Genomic DNA, 19862 nt, shown 5'->3' on the forward strand with positions numbered 1-19862 from the left:
CATATTTCAAAAACTGCAAAGAAACCACATTCAGATCATGGCAACAAAGAAATTAAAAATTAAATCTTACTGCAACACAATTATTCTATATTTCAAAGGAGACACCAAGTTTCAACATAACTTGCTAAGAGACTACATCACTCATTACATTAGTGAACTCTCCTCAACTAAAAAGGTGCCCTCAAACTGTTGAGTCCAAAGACAGATGAAATATGAACAGATGTGTACTAGTCACAGATGGCTACTTTTAAATGTCATTCTTTAAAGACTGTCGTTTTTGCACTTTAAGAAGCAAATCAGAGATGTGGCTAGCTCAAAGGAATATTAAGAATGAAGACAATTCTGCTAATACCGAAAAATATTCTCTCCTCTCGCCCTCAAATTTTATTAGTAGAGACATATGACTTAAAACAGGGATAGCTATTAGTCATTCATCTACTTCACTTGCTTATGGCTCATTTGAAGAGATCAGAAAGACAGGACATTCTTGTTCAGAAACTAGATTGGGACTCAGGAGGTCTAGGTTTATTTCCCGGCTCTGACACAAAATCTCTATTTGAATAAGTCAGTCTGTGTGTCAGTTTTCTGATCTGTAAAATGGAGATAATATTCTTCTCACAGCCTTTGTACGTCTTGCCTAAAGTAGGCTGAACTATCTGAGGCAAGGACTGTCTGTTACTATTTGTTTATAAATTGCATAGCACAGTCAATTTTGGTGGAGGACTTTAGGACAGGGATGGGCAAATTTTTTGGCCTGAGGGCCACCTTGGGGTTCTGAAACTGTATGATGAAGGGCCAGGTAGGGAAGGCTGTGCCTCCCCAAAAAGCCTAGCCCCCATCCCTTATCTGCCCCCTCCCACTTCCCGCCCTGACTGCCCTGCTCAGAACTCCTGTCCCATCCAACGCTCCCCCATCTCCTTGTCCCCTGCCCCCAACCACCCCCCAGGAGCCCACCCCCTATCCAACACCCTCCTTCCCTCCCGCTCCCTGTCTCCTGATTGCCCTGACCCCTATCAGGCCCCTATCCAACACCCCCCTCGCTCCATGTCCCGACTTTCCCCCAGGACCTTCTAGCAGCCACGACACTTGGCCTGAGCCAGCCACGCCTCTGCGCTGCCCAGCAGGAGCTTGCGGCCCCACCGCCTAGAGCGCTGGCGACATGGCGAGTTTAGGCCGCGGGGGTGGGGGGACAGCAGGAGAGGGGCCAGGGGCTAACCTCCCTGGCCAGGAGCTCAAGGGCTGGGCAGGACAGGACAGTCCTACGGGCTGGATGTGGCCCACAGGCCATAATTTGCCCACCTCTGCTTTAGGAACTACTAATTAAAACAACTAATTAATTATAACAATCAGCTGTTGTTGGAATAATTAAGTAACACAACTGTAGTTGGTGTTTATGACTTCATTTAGTCATAAAACAAATCCTGTTTTCAAGCAAAGGCAGTTCGAATTAAACCATCATAAAAAATAAGGCTGAAGAACTGTTCAACTTCAAATAGGAAGTCTCTGATGCAGCAGGAGCAGAGCCCATGACTGATTCCCATCTTGCTCTTATCACTAAGTAGACCACGCTCCTCACTTTGGAAGAGGAATTGAGTTGTCAAATTAGAGTCCTATTTTGATGTTTTCTTTTTCCCATGAAACAATATAGCCAAAACATTTGTTTTTAAATTGCGTATTTTTTCCCCAAATATTTTTCATCTGCAGTCAACCTATCTTTGGAGGTTTACAATTTTAGAGTACAAAATAACTGAAAAATATGTACACAATGCCTAGTCAAAAAACTTCTGCTCCTTTCACTCACTGAATATATGACAGAGATTGGCTAAAAAAAATTTTTTTTATTGTTATTCTTCCTGTAAACACACAGCATTCTTACCCTGTGATTTCCTCATGTCTTTTGTGGCTAAAGCACGATTTCCATGCTGAACACTGGTAAAATCAGGGTTGGTCACATTGTTAACTCTCAGCTCTTGCCCCACCGACTTCCGACCATAAGTATTTTCCCCAGATCCTCCATTGACATTGTAGCCACCTGGGAAAAAATTGGTTTGAAATCAGAATGTTATTGCCTTGTCTATTTAGTAGCATGTTAAACCTATGTAATAAAGTGTTTCAATTTTATTCACAATTAAAACTGGAAGCCTTTTAATTATTTTAATTTGTTATTTGGCTTGGTTTTAGACTTTCATATGTAAAAGTGGTTTTTTAGGCCCTTTGAGTTTCTGGGTCACTTGTTCAGATTAAAGGGACGCTATCAATTTGATTTTTTTAAACTCTAATTTCAAAGCGTTCAATTTTCAAAATAATACACGTTTGATTTTTTTTTAATCCCTTAAAAAGATTAAGGGTGTTTTGCTCTTAATTATACTTAGAGAGGTCTTCTGGGTGGGCTTAGGGCCCACCCATCCTCTATGCACATACCCACCTGTTCCTTGCTGCCTGCTTATTTCCAGTTCCAGATCTGCTGCTGCTATTAACAGGTAAACATTATCTTGTACACTCTGGGAAATGGTGAAAAAGACTGAGAGGAAGTTCTCTAGTTTCAGTTATAAAGATGTTAGGGATTATTTGTAACAAAAGCCTGTAAAAAATTCCAGGTAAAAATGCAATTTTTCAAATTGACAATGTCCCTTTTAAGCATGTGTCAACAAATATCCTCACTCACACGTGGTGTACTAACGAGTCTATTATTTGGAAAAACATTTTTAAATATGGCACAGTCTATTCCAGAGGTTCTCAAATTGGGGGTCATGATGCCTCAGGGGGTCACAAGGTAACATGGGGGTCACAAGCTGTCAGCCTCCACCCCCAAACACCACTTCACATCCAGCATTTAAAAATATACTTAATGCTATTATAAGTGTTTTTAATTTGTAGAGGGGGGGCCACATTCAGAAGCTTGCTGTGTGAAAGAGGTCACCAACAAAAATTTGAGAACCACTGGTCCACTCTAAGTGCACAATGTATACTAAACTGGGAACACTTCCTCTAACAGCAAAATACAATCTAAAATTGCCTTAAATTCTAAAACCCTTTTTGAACAAACACATTTTCCCTAATGGATCATGTTCCTTAAAAGTCTGCACATTTCTAGGCTATGCAAGCCCTGGAAGTTAATTAGATGCTGATTCACTATTGACCAACTAACCCAGAAGAGAGGATGGTCTCTTGTACATGACCTTCCCAATGCCCTGCAACCCTTCTTCATTGCACAGCCCAGTGGTGTTCATACCATCCTACGGTGACAGCCAAATGCCACTGCCAGCCTGAAAGAATCAGTTCTCTGAGAATTTACACAGTGAACGGAAGAAACCTTCTGCTCCATCATGTTTGCTGCAGTACTTTGTGTGCTGGACTTCCCTCTGCCCATCTCTCCACAGGATTGCCAATTTGTACACTGCAAAGAATAGTCTATTGGGCTTTCACAATCGTTTGGCTGACCAGCAAGAACTCAATCTTGAACTTCTTCCCTATCTAACCCATACAATCAACCAGGGAAGAACATATATTGTGTCAAAAAATCTAGATCACCAATGGTTGCTAGGCCCACTCTCAGCAACATCACTTCCAGAAGCCAAACTGCCTCACAATATAAGGAAGATGCAAAAGAAATATAACTGTTACATAGATGGTCTACATCAGTGTTTCCAAAACTTGGGACGCTGCTTGTGTAGGGAAAGCCCCTGGTGGGCCAGGCCAGTTTGTTTATCTGCCGCATCCGCAGGTCCAGCCGATCGCAGCTCCCACTGGCCGCAGTTTGCTGCTCCAGGCCAATGTGGGCTGCTGGAAGCAGCACAGGCCGAGGGATGTACTGGTCGCTGCTTCCAGCAGCTCTCATTGGCCCGGAGCACCAAACCACGGCCAGTGGGAGTCGCAATCGGACGGACCTGCGGATGCGGCAGGTAAACAAACTGGCCAGGCCCGCCAGGGGCTTTCCCTACACAAGCGGCATCCCAAGTTTGGGAAACACTGATGTACACCATCTTCTAGCAGCCACAGCAGTTGCTTGGAACAGGGATGTCTTTTAAGGCTGCAGGAATTAGGAAATTTAAAAACTAAAGTCCAAATGATGTTGAGATACAGTGGTCCCAAAGAGCAATTATAAAGCTTCTCTCCAAGAGCAGCACATCTGAGATGTTAAAAGAAATTTCACCATTCCCTCAGGACCCCACAAAATTCTACACAGAGACCTATAACATCCTTGCTTTGAAAATTCTAGTAAAGGATAATCTTTTATATACTTTTATTTGATCTGCAACATTTCTCCTCCCTCCCCCCCCCCCTTTTTTTTTTTTTTTGCTCATACAGAAAGCATATATGTCATCAAGGCCTTTTTGCCACAAGTCAAGCAACACTCTACTCTGGTACAGTTTCCTTGTTTGGTGAAGGCAATTTAAAGAGAAATAACAAATACAAACCCTGCAGATGTAATGAGCCATAAATCCGGTGGAGCTACAACAATCTGTAAACTACTAACCCTCCTTTGTCCTATGACTCTAGAGATGGTAACTGCTCACTTCACCTTGAATAATCTCCTGCACCATGGGTTAACTCCTTATCTGTCACACCTTCTATTTAGCTGTGACACTGCATACCTTCCTCAGATCTGAATAAGAGTTGTGTACAAGCTTGAAAGTTTGTCTCTTTCACCAACAAAAGCTGATCTAATAAGACATATTACCAAGTCTGTCTAATATCCTGGGACCAACATGGCTACAACACTTCATTTAATTGTTATGTTTATAATATATTTCATGGTTAAAGGACAGAATACCACATTAAAATTCAAGACTAAAAGCATGTAATTTAATTGTCATTTAATCAGGTAACATCTGAATTCACAGTAAACCAAAGCCACATTTAAATAACCACATTGTCATACACATAAGGAGGAACAAGATATGATGGGAGGAAGGACAGAGTGTGGCACATGGAGCTGCTGGGGATGGTCACAGACTGGGGTTCAGAAGGACTAGTTGGGGGAGACTGGAGCAGGGGCACATGAGCTAGTGGGGTAACAGTATTGAGCCAGGTGCTGAAGGAGAGTGGGGGTGCAGGAACACATGGGGACAGGGGCAGATGTGCCTGACTGAATGGGAGAGGCTAGGGGCCAGCCAGGGTCTGCATGGGGAAGGCTTACTGACTCCTTTACAAAACCCCCCCCAAAAAATAAAACACAACACTGTTCCATTTGTCTCTCATCCAACAACCCTCCAAGTTTACAACCAGGGTCCTTCCCAGCAATTATTTCCCTTTCCCTCATCTCCTTTGTTACCCCTGACTTCCCCAAGCCTTTGCACTCCTTCTGAGGGGTACAGGAAATATGTTCCTGTATTGTAGTTTAAATGAATTATTACTCAACGTTCTATGTTAATATGCCTAGTAAGGAATCTATTTGTCAACAAATATTTCCTGAATCTTTTTTTGTCATCTGTATTGCTACAGACATACTTGCTGACAGGTATTTTGAAATAAATTACCAAAATAATTGAAGCCTGTGTGATTATAATGTGATAATTTGACAAATAAAATATACAGAATTTTACAATATTGTGCACATAATTTGTAATATTTTGGTGCAGAATTACACCAGGAGTAATTCAATATGTTAATATTATAGTGTTGTTCATTTCAGCAGAAACATGCAGACATAATGGTGGAAACTGGGGCAGTATACAAGCGATAGCTGGCTCATGTGAAAGGTTGTGGAATGAACTTCCACTACCCTCACAATCAAATGTAATGTTACCTGCCTATAACAGGGAGGAAAGAAGAAATGTACTCTCCCCTCCCTGCCAAAAACCACCTCCTGGACTGTTGCTCAAGAGTGGTGTAACCTCTCAAATCTCTTGTTACAGAGCTGAACCACCAATGGCAGTCCAATAATCACTACTGAGTCAAAATTGTGAATGAAGAAAAAATCAATTTCTGACAATTATCTGTCAACAGGTTATTAGCCTGGACAAAAAATGACAACTTATTCTGATCAGGTTAAATATACATGTCCTAGTTCACACACAAGCAGCCACAAGTACCTGGACCTTTATAAGCAGACTCAACGGAGAGAAGTTTGTACCATAGACATACCCAAAAACACCACTAGTGCAAAGATCAGAGCAAAAACAAAGCTAGACAGTAATATGGATTTCTTATCATAAAATACAAGTTTCTTTAGTGGATAAGATAAGAATGTGGAGGTATGTATCCTTTAAGTCTACTAGAATTAAATACTTCCCATGCCTGATGACCAAATACACTGATTTTGGTAATTTCCACAAAGAAAACAGCAAAACTATGATTTTTCTGAACTGGGGCGGAGGGCAGGAGGGAAGAGATGATCACGGACTTTTCTAACTCAGACTCTATCCTATTAGGGAATTTTTAGTGCAGACAGTACAGAGTCTATGCATGCTAGTCACTGCACAACACTGGTAGGTTTTACAATTCAAACTACTCTAGTGCAATTGCTGTGCTATGTAGACAAGGTGTTGAATCTAGAGAACTTTCCCAAACAGAAAATAGCTATAAAGTTGAAGTAGACAATGTCACTTTCAGATATTTTATATATATATATATATATATATACACACACACACACATATATATACACACACACACACACACACACCAATTTTATAATAAAGGTAAGATGAGGCAGAAAGAAGTTAAACCATTTGCTCAAGATTACAGCGAGCGGGAAAGTACAGACTAGATCCCAGAAGTAAATTATAAATCCACTGATATCACTAGAAAAATAGTGATTCCCATAACAGATCAGACCTATGGTCCATCTAGTTCAGTAACCTACTACCAACAGAAACTAGTTCCAAGTATTTCAGAGGAAGGTGCCAGAAAGCCATAGCAGACAATTATGGAATAACAGGACCACAGCAAAGTTTCTTTCTAATCAGTCAATTAATATCTGTTTTTTAAAAATTTTATATAATATAATTCTGGATTTTCTCATTATCCATATAAAATGTCTAATCTTTTTTGAATCCTGCTATGTTTTAGACTCAGTGATATCTTGTGGCAATGCATTCCACAGATTAACTATGCTTTATGTAAAGACAATCCGTTTTATCAGTTTTAAGTTTTCTGCCTTTTCAAGGTTTTTTCTGGATATCCCCTAGTGCTTTACACATGAAATAGCAATCCATATACCTTTTTCTTCATTCTGTATGTCAGTATGGACTCTGATATCATCGTGTCTTTGTCGAGACACCACAGCTGAATTTGAGGGTTGTAATCCATAGGAGGCAGAGCTGCCCCGGTCTCTGGATGCAGGGTATTTTAAATTGTCTTGGTCAGCTGATGCACTGTCAGTTCTACAAAAAGAAAATTATTTTTACGTAAGAGTACACTAAAAGAGGGATTCATATTTATGAACACAACTGACATTTAAAAACAATCAATTTTCTTAGAAAGAAAAATAAAGTTACACTGTATACCCTAGCTACTTTTAGAAGAAGCAAGCACCTTAAACTTGTGCCCTGAATCAGAACTGAGTAAGCACAGTAACAGAACACAAAGGTAATGAATGTGTTCTAGTGTGTTGATGCCCTGCTGCAAGAACTACCTGGTCAAGTGCTCAGACTTGGATGGACTGTATGACTGCATAGAATGTTAGATCTTGATCAATTTGAGAAGAAAGAAGGAATGGACAAAGAGAAAAGCAGATTGATCTCTCTCTGTCACACATACACCATCTAGTTAACTGTGGAGGAACTTAAAATTGCTCCAAAGTAATTCCTCCTTGTAAGCAGATATATTGTTTGTGATGAGCTGCGTAATACTGAGATGTGACGAGATTTAAAAAGAGAACGTGACTGCGGGAGAATTAAAGCTGTAAAGAGTTGTTACCCTTTTCAAGGGTCCGGAAATTACACAAGACTTTTCAGGCAATTCCTTTGCAGTATGAAGTGTAAACTGTGATGTCCCAGAATTGGAGATTTTAAAAACCAAATCATAATAAGAGGATCACACTAACATGTCTCAAAATAAATATACAATATGAATTTTTACCAAATAGTTTCAGTACCTCTCAAGTACAGTGTAAAAGTATTGCAGTAAGTTTAACGTTAGGAAGTTATTTAGCAAACACAAGGTAACTACATAACAAGAAACTGGGGAAAAACTATTAAGATGCATTACTTTCATTAAGTGTGTTGGATATACTTTATAAACTTATTTAACATGATGTAATAAAAAAAAAAGTGTGGGGGGGTGGCAAACCAAAACCTCAACATTCATTTTCTCTCCATATGTACCAAGCAAATTTGACTCTGAATGCTGTAAAATTTAATAAATATTCGAAGTTATTGGTTTTGCATATCCAAGTCCACTATCTTAAGTTAATTAAGACCAGACTCTTTTAAATGCTTCCTTATAAGTAGCATTGGAGGTTTTACTTTAAATTCAGTAAAACTATATTCAACAAAAATGATTTTTATACAACCCAAGTTTACATTGCTGAAAATTATTCACAGAGGGGGCTGTTCAGCAAGCCCTAATGATCTCCCGTACTCATTTTGAGCAGGGCTTTGGAGCTGTGCTCCGGATGTGCTCAAGCTCCAGGCAAAAACCTGCAGCTCCACTGCTCTGGAGCTGTTCCACACTCCAGCTCAGAGCTCTGATCCAAAGCCCTGATTATGAGCTTTGCTTATATTTAATAAATCAAGAAAAAAGTGACAGTCTAATTTTTCTACTCTTAAATATAACACCCCACCCCCCCAAAAAAAAATCAAAAAAGAGAAAAATAATACAAATCCTCAATGGTCTTCCAATAAAAACAAAAAAAAGTTCACTGTGGTAAGAGCCAAGAGGCAAATTCAAAACAGTGGAATTAAATACACTTTGCAGGCAAAAAGGTTACCAAAGCAAGAAATATTAAAAGACTTATTTCTTCAAACATTTCTTAAAGATCTGGTGCTCCCAAAGATCAGCTTCCCAATCTACAAAACAGAAAAACAATCCTGAGAGTTAGTGCTTGTCAAGCACTTTGCAGGTGAAAAACCACTACAAATATTATTGGGGATTTAAACAAAACAAAACACCAGAATTTTCCTGAATTCCTCAGTGCCCATCCCAAATTACAATTTTGTCCCCAGTCTACAGACTCAAGTAGATAAGTGTCCCAATTAATACTTTCGTATTGCAGTAAAGACAGATGTCCCTTAAGCCCAAATCCAGATCCAGCAGGGAAAGCCTGAATAAAAGATTTTGCTCATGAGAACTAACTGGGGACTGTGAAGATGTCCACACAATGGACTACAGTCACTACTACAGCATAAGGTATTAAGTAGCAAATGAAGCCGATTTTATGTCACATGTATCTGTATCATACTTCAGTTCCACTTACAAGGCCCATGCACATTTTCTCCCTCCAGGGTGAACTGCAGAAATTTCTAGTTCACGCTCAGTGAGATGGAGAATGTCTCATATAGGGTCTCTGCCGTCTCAGCCACTCAATGCAACAGAGCAGCAGATTTTCAGTTGCTATGAGCTTAAACGTCCAAAAGTTTCATAACTGTTGGCTCCTCTGATAAGCATGGCCTTCCAGGAAAGGAACTTCTCACTTAACATTGTAGTTATGCTCCTGAAAAGTGCGACTTTATGCAAAATGATGCTAAGCGAATCCAATTTCCTGATAAGAATTAATGTAAATGGGGGGGTTAGGTTCCAGGGAAATTTTTTTTGCCAGACAAAACACACTCTATACATATTCAGGACAAGTTTTAAACAATTTTAAACAAACAGTTTAATATTGTACACAGCAATAAAAGATTGTGAAGCTTGGCTGAGGTGGTGGAATAAGGGAATTCCTTGCTGCTAAATGATGAACTAGCACTCGGCTGAGTCCTCATGAGTTAATACGCTGTTGTTAATTTAGTCTCACACTCTACAGAGCAGCATGGACGAGGCAGGAGGGAGGAAACACAACAGATGCAGAGCAGTAGCTGCAAACACTTCCTTGCAAAAACTGAACATAATGATGAGCCCACCCTATCCAGCTGGAGCGCACCACTCCTTCCTCCTGACAGCACATGCACAGCTGCAAACGGGTGGACTTTTCAAAGTGCTGGGGGGGTGCAAGCATGAGTGAGAGAGTGTGACGTGCATTGCCCCTTTAAGTATACTGACAACACTTCAAATACATTGCCCTTTTAAGCAGATCAGCCAGTTCAGATAGGAAACAACAGCTTCCAGCAAGCTCCCTCTCTTCTGTCCCGTAGCCCTGTCCCCCTCCTCTGCTTTGTAGAAAGGGGGTATGGAGTAGGGGGGCAGAAGCAGGGGCACATCATAATATCAGCACACCTCTCCCCATCCCCCAGCAAGTAGGAAGCTCCCCGGGAGCAGCTCCAAGGTAGAGGGCCGGGCAGGAGTAGCACAGCAGTGGGGGGGGGGGGGGGGTGGAGGGCCACCTGAACTGTTGCTGGGCAGCTGCCAAGCCACATAACTTACAGCGAATTTAGGGGAGCTGATGGAGGGGGGGGCTGCACCTCCTCCACACTCTAATCCCCATAAGAGAGGACTGCTCTTCCAGAGAATCATGCAAGCAGTGGACAACGCAGGCAACTGCCAAATGACTTTATAAGGGAGCATTGCGCAACTTTAAACAAGCTTGTTTAGATCAGCAATGAAACAACATTAACCGGTACAACATTAAGTGAGGAGTTACTGTACAGTACACTGTAACATCTCCTACTGTCAAAATGGGGAGTCAACAAAACTTAGTTCAGTAAAGCATTAATTGACTTAGCACATTTTAACTCTGGGGGGTTTTGTATGACAGTTGGCCTGAGAATTGCCCACGTTCTTGACGAACCTCACTTCCTGAAATGTTGCCCTCTTTTTAAAAGTGTTTTAGAATCTTTTTATTGTGGTGAAGCCTACATGCTCTACAAGCCTGCAGATGCTTGGGGAAAGGGGAAGGGGTAGCTCAGTGGTTTAAGCATTGGCCTGCTAAACCCAGGGTTGTTGGTTCACTCCTTGAGGGGGCCATGTAGGGATCTGGGGCAAAAATCTTTCTGGGGATTGATCCTGCTTTCAGCAGGGGGTTAGACTAGGTGACCTCCTGAGGTCCCTTCCAACCCAGATATTCTATGATTCTAAATATTATGTTACTATTGCGGTTCTGTGTTTGGGAGCAGAGTCTTGCAAACTAACAGAATCAAGAGATGCCTGGTGTAACAGCCCATCAGCTGCAGAAGGAAGAGCGGCATTTTGTTTAAATAAAAAAGCTGTTTTGCCCCCACGCATCTTTCTCAAGCAGGCATTATCATCTCTTTTAAAAAGTCTGCGCCTCTCCTTTGCAATCAACATGCTCATTTCAAACAATCATCAACTTCTGATCCTCTCTCAGCAGGCACAAAAGGGCCACTTCAATACAAGTTATTGGTTTCCTGAGAATAGACTTAACAGTTCAACTATGACTGGTCGTGCTTTGAAGAGGGACTCTCACACGGATGTAAGCTTGGAATAAGAAAATTTAGGCAAAAAGCAATTTTCTTAGCAGCCATTTCGGTATTACCTTGTTATTTATTCAAAAATGTGTGTTTAAGTAACCGTCATACAACCCACATTCTCTTTTTGATTTAATCTTATGAGTTCCATGTGTGACAACATAATACGTCACTACGGAAATTCAGCCTCTATAGTTCACTGAAGGAACAAACAGCAAGATGACTGCTGAAATCATGGCTTGTGCATGCGTATCCAAATATTTTTGTACAAATACTGGTAAATACTAAAGAAGAAAATCATAAAAATAAACTTATTTTCCATCATTCAAAGTTTAAAAGCTTCTTCCTATATTAGAGTACATGTATTTTGGAGAGAGTCTAGACTATTTTACCCACTTTAAAACCATAACACGCTTTATAAAGATACTTACAAATACAGAACCAGTGACTTGCATTTAAAAGGTATACTTCCTTGACCTGTCTCCCCATTTCCTCTTTTATGATGCAATACAACTGTGCCATCAAACATCAAGCAAATTAGATATACAAAACTTGTATTCTTGCCTTTCTAAACTCATGCCTGTATGATGGCACTTTTCTTGTTCATAAAGTAGTATTTCTATTTTGACTAGACTGTAGCAGGCAGATAAGTTTGAGTAATGAACATAATATGCAGTCTCATAGTCTTGTGGAATGCCGATTTTACATCAGTCACATATTTTGACATGACCTCATAAGATAGAACACACATGCACGTGCGTGCACACACAGAGTGTGCTGACCAAACCATTATGTAGTGGTGCCAGTAGCCCAGCTCAGTCACAAATACAAGATGAGATATCAGAATAAAAATTGTGCAGCTGGAATGAGAAGTGAACAACCAAATGAAGGTGGATAACTATAACTATCCTATAAGGTGTTGGATGCACTTCTACAGTCATGACTAGAGACTAGACAAAGAACACAGAGCATTATGGATAGAAGATGCACTATCAGGTAACAGAAGAGAAGCAAATCAGCACAGTTGCCTGCTGGGCAATTTTCTTGCCCACAGGGTGATTATGAATGTGAGCTGCCCCCAATATAAAAGTGCAGCACAAAAACAAAGCAACATTCTGAATTCTCTTTCCCCAGGTATTGGAAAAAAGAGCAGTACAGTTTATTAAACACTCAGAGTCATGGTATGTTCACAAAAGTTACTGTACTCACGTTCTAACACATAAGTAAAGAGACAGGCAGAAATCTCTTTGGAAAAGGGGATCATTTAATTGATAGTCAAAAGTAGAGACATTGTGTCCTGACTGCACAAATTTATGATTGTGTGATTCATCATGCTGTGAAGAATCAGAGGGTCAGTGACCTTATAAATAGATTTGTTTCTTCCCTCCTAGATAAATATATTGATTATTGTTCCAAGTCAGTAATAATAATCTGTCATCATAGTAGGGTGGAGATAACACTTATACATTTTTAGGACAGCCAGAAGGGTTTAAGATTTCTATGGCCTTGTCTACACAGAGGAAATTCATTAGCATGGCCACTCCAGATTAACTATTCTGCTGTAATTTAGCTATCCCAGAACAACTGCCCTCTGTGGACATTACTCTGGAATAAAAGTGATTTTATAGCATATTAGTTATTCTGGAATAGCCTTGTTGGTCAAGTGTTCCATGCAGACAAATGCCAGTACTTACGTGCCCAAGGTAGCAGAGTGGATTTATTTAATTCTCCAACTGGAAGGCCTCAATTTAAATCATCAATTTTAAGCAACTTTTCCATTTGTACTTCACTTATTTTCTAAAGAAAGGGGCATTCTTACTGGTTGATATCACTATTAAAACATGTTGATTTAGAACTAAATAGAGCCATTACACTAGATTTGGTACAACTTATGCACTATAACTGAGGCTGCATATCTGTCACAGATTCCGTGACTTTCCATGAACTCCGTGACTTTTGCAGTGGCTGGGGCAGCTAGCTCAGGGGTTGCCTGAGCACTCAGGCAGCCCCTGGCCACCAGCAACAGCAGTCTGGGTGTGCAAGCAGGCTCAGGGATGGGTCAGGGGGTTGGGGTATGAGGCAGTGCTTACCTCAGGGGAGGTGGGGGGCTCTCCGGAAGCAGCCAGCATGTCCCTGCAACTCTTAGGCAGAGACCAGGGGGCTCTGCATGCAGCCCCTGCCTGCAGGCACCGCCCCCGCAGCTCCCACTGGCTGTAGTTCCCAGCCAATGGGAGCTGCAGAGCTGGAGCTTACAGCGGGGACAGTGCATGGAGCGACTCTGGCCTTTGCTTCCCCTAGGAGCTGCAGGGACATGCTGGCTGCTTCCAGAGAGCTGCGCAGAGCCAGGTAGAGAACCTGCCAGCCCCTCCAACCTCCCGTCCCCCAGCACCAGTGGAGTGCCAGGCCACGTGTTGCTGCCGCCTGGTCCACCCCAGCACCAGTTGCGCTCCTGGACCCCCCCGACCCCACCCTGGATCCCCAGCCCAGCCCACCCCCTCACGGCACCCGCCCTGCCTAAGCCCATGTCCCTCCACCCCACTCCCGGAATGCCTGGCCCACGTTTTAGTTAAGGGTATATAGTACAATGAATTTTTGTTTACGGCCCGTGACCAGTCCATGACTTCTGCTAAAAATGCCCGTGACTAAACCATAGCCTTAAACTATAGCATTTATTTAAAACAACTATTAAAAGTTTAATATTTTCAGATTATTAATTGTACATTTTTAATATATTAGAAAATGGTGACTATATTGCTTATTTACTAGATAATGAACTTTCTGCTCATGATTTGTGTTCAGATGCATTAGAACAGCAATTAAAATTTAATTAAACAAACAAAATAGCATATAAATTGTTTTAAACAAAACAAGCCCTTAATACAGTACATGACCTATTGTGCCATATTCATAAAGCTTGACACCAAAAGTTAGATTTTTTCCCCGATTCTTTTTTCATACAGAAGAGCAGCCTTTAACATAGTTTGTCATAGAGGCTCATGGATTCAGCCTACTTATTTTCTATTTGAATGTTTTGAAAGATAATAATAAATTTAGGCCTAAAACTAATTTAGGACTAAATTCAGAACTCATTTTAAACAGGTTTACTTATTAAAAGAAAAACAATTAAATCAAACAATATTTGTTTAGTTTTTGTTTTTTTTCCCCCCTTTAAAGTCAGATTTGTACCCACCCTGCAAGGTAGGCATTCTGTCCAGAGGAAATGAATTATTAAAATATTCACTCTTAGCAGAGATTTTACAACCTGCAAAAGCACAGGTGAATGACTGACTGAACATCTAGCATGTTCACTGGTTTGAATTAGCCAAGAGACTATCAATGCTTAATAGTCTTCACACACACTCTGGCATACTGCCATTCAAATTCAATCCTCTATACCCATCCACAATGGTGCCAGCACTAGGTTTATGTGATCCTGGTCAGTTTCACACTGTGCCAACAAAAAATGACAATCACTACTGTGTTAGAGCACAGGGTGGTTCACCAAACTGCTTGGGGTCAAAAAGACACAAATGAAGGGCAGAAAGGAGTATGGATAACAGACGAGGTGACAATAGTAACTGACCTTTTTGATAATATCTATATGTTGACAATTCAAGATGGAAACACTGAAGGAGCAGAGGAGTTATACATCCATCAGGTAGTCTATTTTACCTTGAGGGAATATATGAATTTGAAAATGTTAAAGTTGAGTACATTTCTACAATGAAAAATAAATCCCTGTGCGACACAGAACTGCTCTTCTTTCTCCAAAATACAGAGAAAGAAATTAGCACTGAAATTCAGTTAAAAAAGGGGGGGGGGGGAGTTTGGCACGCTTTGATCTGTGTTTCCTGGCCTGTTTACCAAAGCTGTTTTTTGAAAGCAAGCTCCCACTTCCTAAAAGTCCATGCATCTGAAAAATGGGAGAAAACTTCCACTGCTATTCCACCAACCCCCATATTTTAAGGAAAATGGGAAGGAAAAATTATCACTTTCTCACTCAATTTTTATTTCACAGAAGTCAAAAGACAAACCTAAGCAACTGAAAGAAAAAGGGATTTTTAGTCAGAATGTTTAAAATGGTGTTTGTTGATGTCTATTTAAAAACAATTAGAAATGTTGTGGTTAAAGAATCCTCCCAATGACAAGAAGACAATGTCTACTTCTGTATTTGTAGTGTCTAGCACAATAAGAGCCCCAAAGTGATTTGGACCTCTAGCTGTAGTAGCAGGGATGATTATAGAACATTCTGAAGAAAGGGTATCTTTATCAGAAAATTCACCTCCACTGATCATTCAGTCAAGACATGAGAGATCAGTCCATTTGCTCTGAGACTTGGAAGAGGTCTTCCAGCAAAACCAGAAAAAAACAAGATCAATATTTCAGTTATTTTCCAGATTATTAAAAAGGAACAAAAACCATCATCTCCTCCCCCCACTCCCATCATCTTACAGGCCACTTTTATAAAGAATTAAAAATGTATAACTGAAAATATATACTTAAAAAACCATTGCAGGTCACCTTTAAAGACTAGTAAGATTGATGACGAAAATTGTTCACAAGTTTTCATGAATGCTTAGATAACAGTACTAATGTGGCCAACAAGGATGAAGTATTATATGTCAGTCACTCAGATTTCTGTAATGCATTCAGTGAACAACTCAACTGACTGATTTCAAGGTTAGAAAAGCATGGCGTTTGGGACGAACTACTGAAACTGATTCAAAAAAACAGACAGAAATAGAATACTTGTTTAAAAAAAAACAAAAAACCACACAACACTTCGAGGAGGCCAGCAGCAAAATGTGACATCTGAGTCATAGGGAAATATCCATCATATGAAGGACATTCACGTTCTCTCACCGTAATTTTACTAATGTGATCACTGCTACCCTGCTACCTCGTTTCCTTTTACCTTCATTTTACACATCAAGTCTTATTGCTCTTTCTTGTCATATAAAATTAAAACATAATCCCCAGTAAAATTGCTTGAATTAGAAAAAAGTATTGTTGAGCTCGTTATAATCTCTTCATTCTGAGTGGAATAGGAGTCCAATACACTGCAATATTTAAAAAAGGGTTACTGTGCTGGGAAAAGCATTCTACTAGAATTTTGCAGTATCTCTGTTGGCAACATGAACCACTACTATCAGTTGTTACCTCAGTAAGGCCATGTCTACATCTAAAATTTTGCAGCGCTGGTTGTTACAGCTGTATTAGTACAGCTGTATAGGGCCAGCGCTGCAGAGTGGCCACACTTACAGCAACCAGCGCTGCAAGTGGTGTTAGATGTGGCCACACTGCAGCGCTGTTGGGCGGCTTCAAGGGGGGTTCCGGGAACGCGAGAGCAAACCGGGGAAGGAGACCAGCTTCGCCACGGTTTGCTCTCGCGTTCCCGGAGCCACCCTGCAAACCGCAGGGAAGGAGACCTGCTTGCTCGGGGTTCCGGGAACGAGAGAGCAAACCGCGGCGAAGCTGGTCTCCTTTCCCGGTTTGCGCTCTCGTTCCCCGAACCGCCGAGCAAGCGGTTCTCCTTCCCTGCGGTTTGCAGGGTGGCTCCGGGAACGAGAGAGCAAACCGCGGCAAAGCTGGTCTCCTTTCCCGGTTTGCTCTCTCGTTCCCCGAACCGCCGAGCAAGCGGTTCTCCTTACCTGCTTGCTCGGGGTTCCGGGAACGAGAGAGCAAACCGGGAAAGGAGATCAGCTTGATTACCAGAGGCTTCCTCCTTCCACGGAGGTCAAGAAAAGCGCTGGTAAGTGTTTACATTGGATTACCAGCGCTGGATCACCAGCGCTGGATCCTCTACACCCGAGACAAAACGGAAGTACGGCCAGCGCTGCAAACAGGGAGTTGCAACACTGGTGATGCCCTGCAGATGTGTACACCTTCAAAGTTGCAGCGCTGTAACTCCCTCACCAGCGCTGCAACTTTCTGATGTAGACAAGCCCTAAGTTATCTTTTCAGTACAAGCTGGCACCAAAAAGGCAATAGAGCATATACACAGTAAATGGACTTGTGCAGGTAACTCTCTGTATACTACACTACATGCTTACATTATTTCTATACAAGTTTGAATCCTTGACATAATTAGCAACAAAGCACTGTATATTAGAACACAAAATCTTGAAATCCATGTGCCACACTTGAAAAGAAACTGAAAGTGACACCCAAGAACTTTTAACTTGCAGAAAAAGTAACAATGTTTACTGGTTGCATAAAAAGCTTCTCCATGAAGGTTACATGAAACCTACAGAACATCTTATCAAATAGGAGATACTGATCAAATTAACTATAATAAGCTTTAATTCTTTGCTACATACAACACTGAAACATTCAGAATATTCTGTGACTTCCAGTCTATCAAGGTTAATAGCTTCTCATCTGCTCTCAGCCCTCACCTCCCTTTTTATCCACTGATATGGTGGATGATTCTCCATGGTTCATTTCCCTCCACACCTTGATTGTTTTGCAAGACCCATCCTGTCTATCTGAAACCTTGGCTCAGTCACAACATCCACTTCCTTCTGTCCCACACAGCAGAGCATCTCTGGCAAAAAGCCTGTGATCAAGCTAACTTCCTTCACTATGAATGCAATCTCCCCTCCTTCACTTCTGCCATCTTCCTAAACAACTCTACTTCTCCAACTTAACGGGATGTCATGTCCTCCATCCCAGCCACTTTTTCAACATCTTAGCCTCAGTCCTCAAACCCTCCCCATCTCCTGCCTTCATTTCTCTCTCTGCACAGGATGAACTTGTACAAGAATAAGTTAACATAGTTGCCATATTTTGCCTCTCTCTCTCCCCTAGCTTCCTTCCTTTCCCAATCCCCTCCTATAGCTCACTCCTGGCAGAGACAGAGACATAGAAGTTTCTTGTCTGACCTTCTCCCTAATCCCTCCACTTGCCTCAGTGACCCCATCTCATGCCATCTCTAGGGTACACCAACTCTTCTAGATAGTTGCCTAGATTTACAACAGGCTACATAAAAAGCACGAGCGAAGTCAGTACAAACTAAAATTTCATAGAGACAATGACTTGTTTATACTGCTCTGTATACTATACACTGAAATATAAGTACAATACTTATATTCCAATTGATTTATTTCATAATTATATGGTAAAAATAAGAAAGCAAGCAATTTGTCAGTAATATATACTGTGGTATTTTTTATGTCTAATTTTGTAAGCAAGTAGTTTCTAAGTGAGGTGAAACTGGGGAGGCAAATCAGACTCTTGAAAGGGGTACAGTAGTCTGGAAAGGTTAAGAGCCACTGCTTTTGTCTTAATAAAAAAAACAAAAACAAAAAACTTGACCTCACTTGCCTCTCTAACCCCTTCTCCCACCTATCTGTAAATTCATTGAACACGCTGTTACAATTGTTTTCTTTTCTCCAATTCCATCCTTGACCCTTTCTAATCTGGCTTCTGTCTCTTGCACTCCACTGAAATCCTTCTCACCAAAATCTCTAATGACCTCTTCCTAATCAAAGTTTAGAACCAGTATTCCATCCTGATCCTTCTTGACCTGTCAGCCACCTTCAACATAGTCAACCATGCTTTTCTTGAAACCTTGTCCACCCTTGCCTTTCATGATTCTGTCCTTTCCTGGTTCTCCTTCTACCTCTGTAACTGGTACTTCAGCATGTCTTTTGGCACATCCTCTCCGTCACCTATCCAACTTTCTGTGGGGGTTCCACAGGGCTCTGTACGTGGCTCCTTCTCTTCTCTCTCTACACCTTATCTCTGGGGAATATTATCCACAAAGACAAACTGAATGAGTATCTATATGCTCACAAATCACCTCTTCTTGCCAGATATGTCCTTTTGACATGTCTTTGTGACTGTCTGTCAGCTCAAGCTGAATACAGCTAAAGCAGAGCTGTTAATCTTTTCCACCAAACCCTCCCCACTACCCCCTTTCTCAATCACAGTGGACAACGCCACCTTGCTATCTGCAACCTGCATGTCATTATCTTGGATCTCTCTCTCTAGGTCCTCACATCAAGTCTATGTATAAATCTTGCCAATTCTTTCTGTATAAAATCTAAGATACAGCCTTGTCTCTTATGGGGTCTCATCTCAATCATGTCTACACTAGGGTTTATGTCAACTAAACTACAGCACTCAAGGGTGTGGATTTTCTAATGTAGCTCAGGCCTAATACTTAGGCTATAAGCACTTTGCGGGCAGGGACCACGTTTTTGTTCTGTATTTGTACAGCACCTACCACAAGTGGATCCACTAATTCATGACCAGGGGTTCTGGGTGCCATGGTAATACAAATGAGTAATAATAATTCAGAACACTAACTTACATTGCATGAGAATGATAATTTCCATTTTCAAGAATTAAATTCCAGGACTGAAAGTGTATCTATCAGAGTAGTTTTGGAAC

At 41.1% G+C, this 19862-nt stretch overlaps 1 protein-coding gene across 3 annotated transcripts in view; it reads right to left on the minus strand.

Annotated features, from left to right (window-relative positions):
• SMG1 (SMG1 nonsense mediated mRNA decay associated PI3K related kinase) overlaps window positions 1–19862 on the minus strand; it is a 115983-nt gene that overhangs the window by 92300 nt on the left and 3821 nt on the right. The window contains exons 2-3 of one of the 3 annotated variants that reach the window (XM_030578576.1): window positions 7165–7328; window positions 1877–2032 (exon numbers count right to left, since the gene is read on the minus strand). In XM_030578576.1, the coding sequence (XP_030434436.1) occupies window positions 1877–2032; window positions 7165–7328 (320 nt within the window). Of the gene's footprint in view, window positions 1–1876; window positions 2033–2425; window positions 2711–7164; window positions 7329–19862 lie in introns of those variants that run through there. The other 2 variants (XM_030578578.1, XM_030578577.1) reach the window with 2 other exon arrangements.

Source organism: Gopherus evgoodei, chromosome 10 (assembly GCF_007399415.2).
Source record: "Gopherus evgoodei ecotype Sinaloan lineage chromosome 10, rGopEvg1_v1.p, whole genome shotgun sequence".
In the NCBI taxonomy this organism is placed as follows: domain Eukaryota; kingdom Metazoa; phylum Chordata; order Testudines; family Testudinidae; genus Gopherus; species Gopherus evgoodei.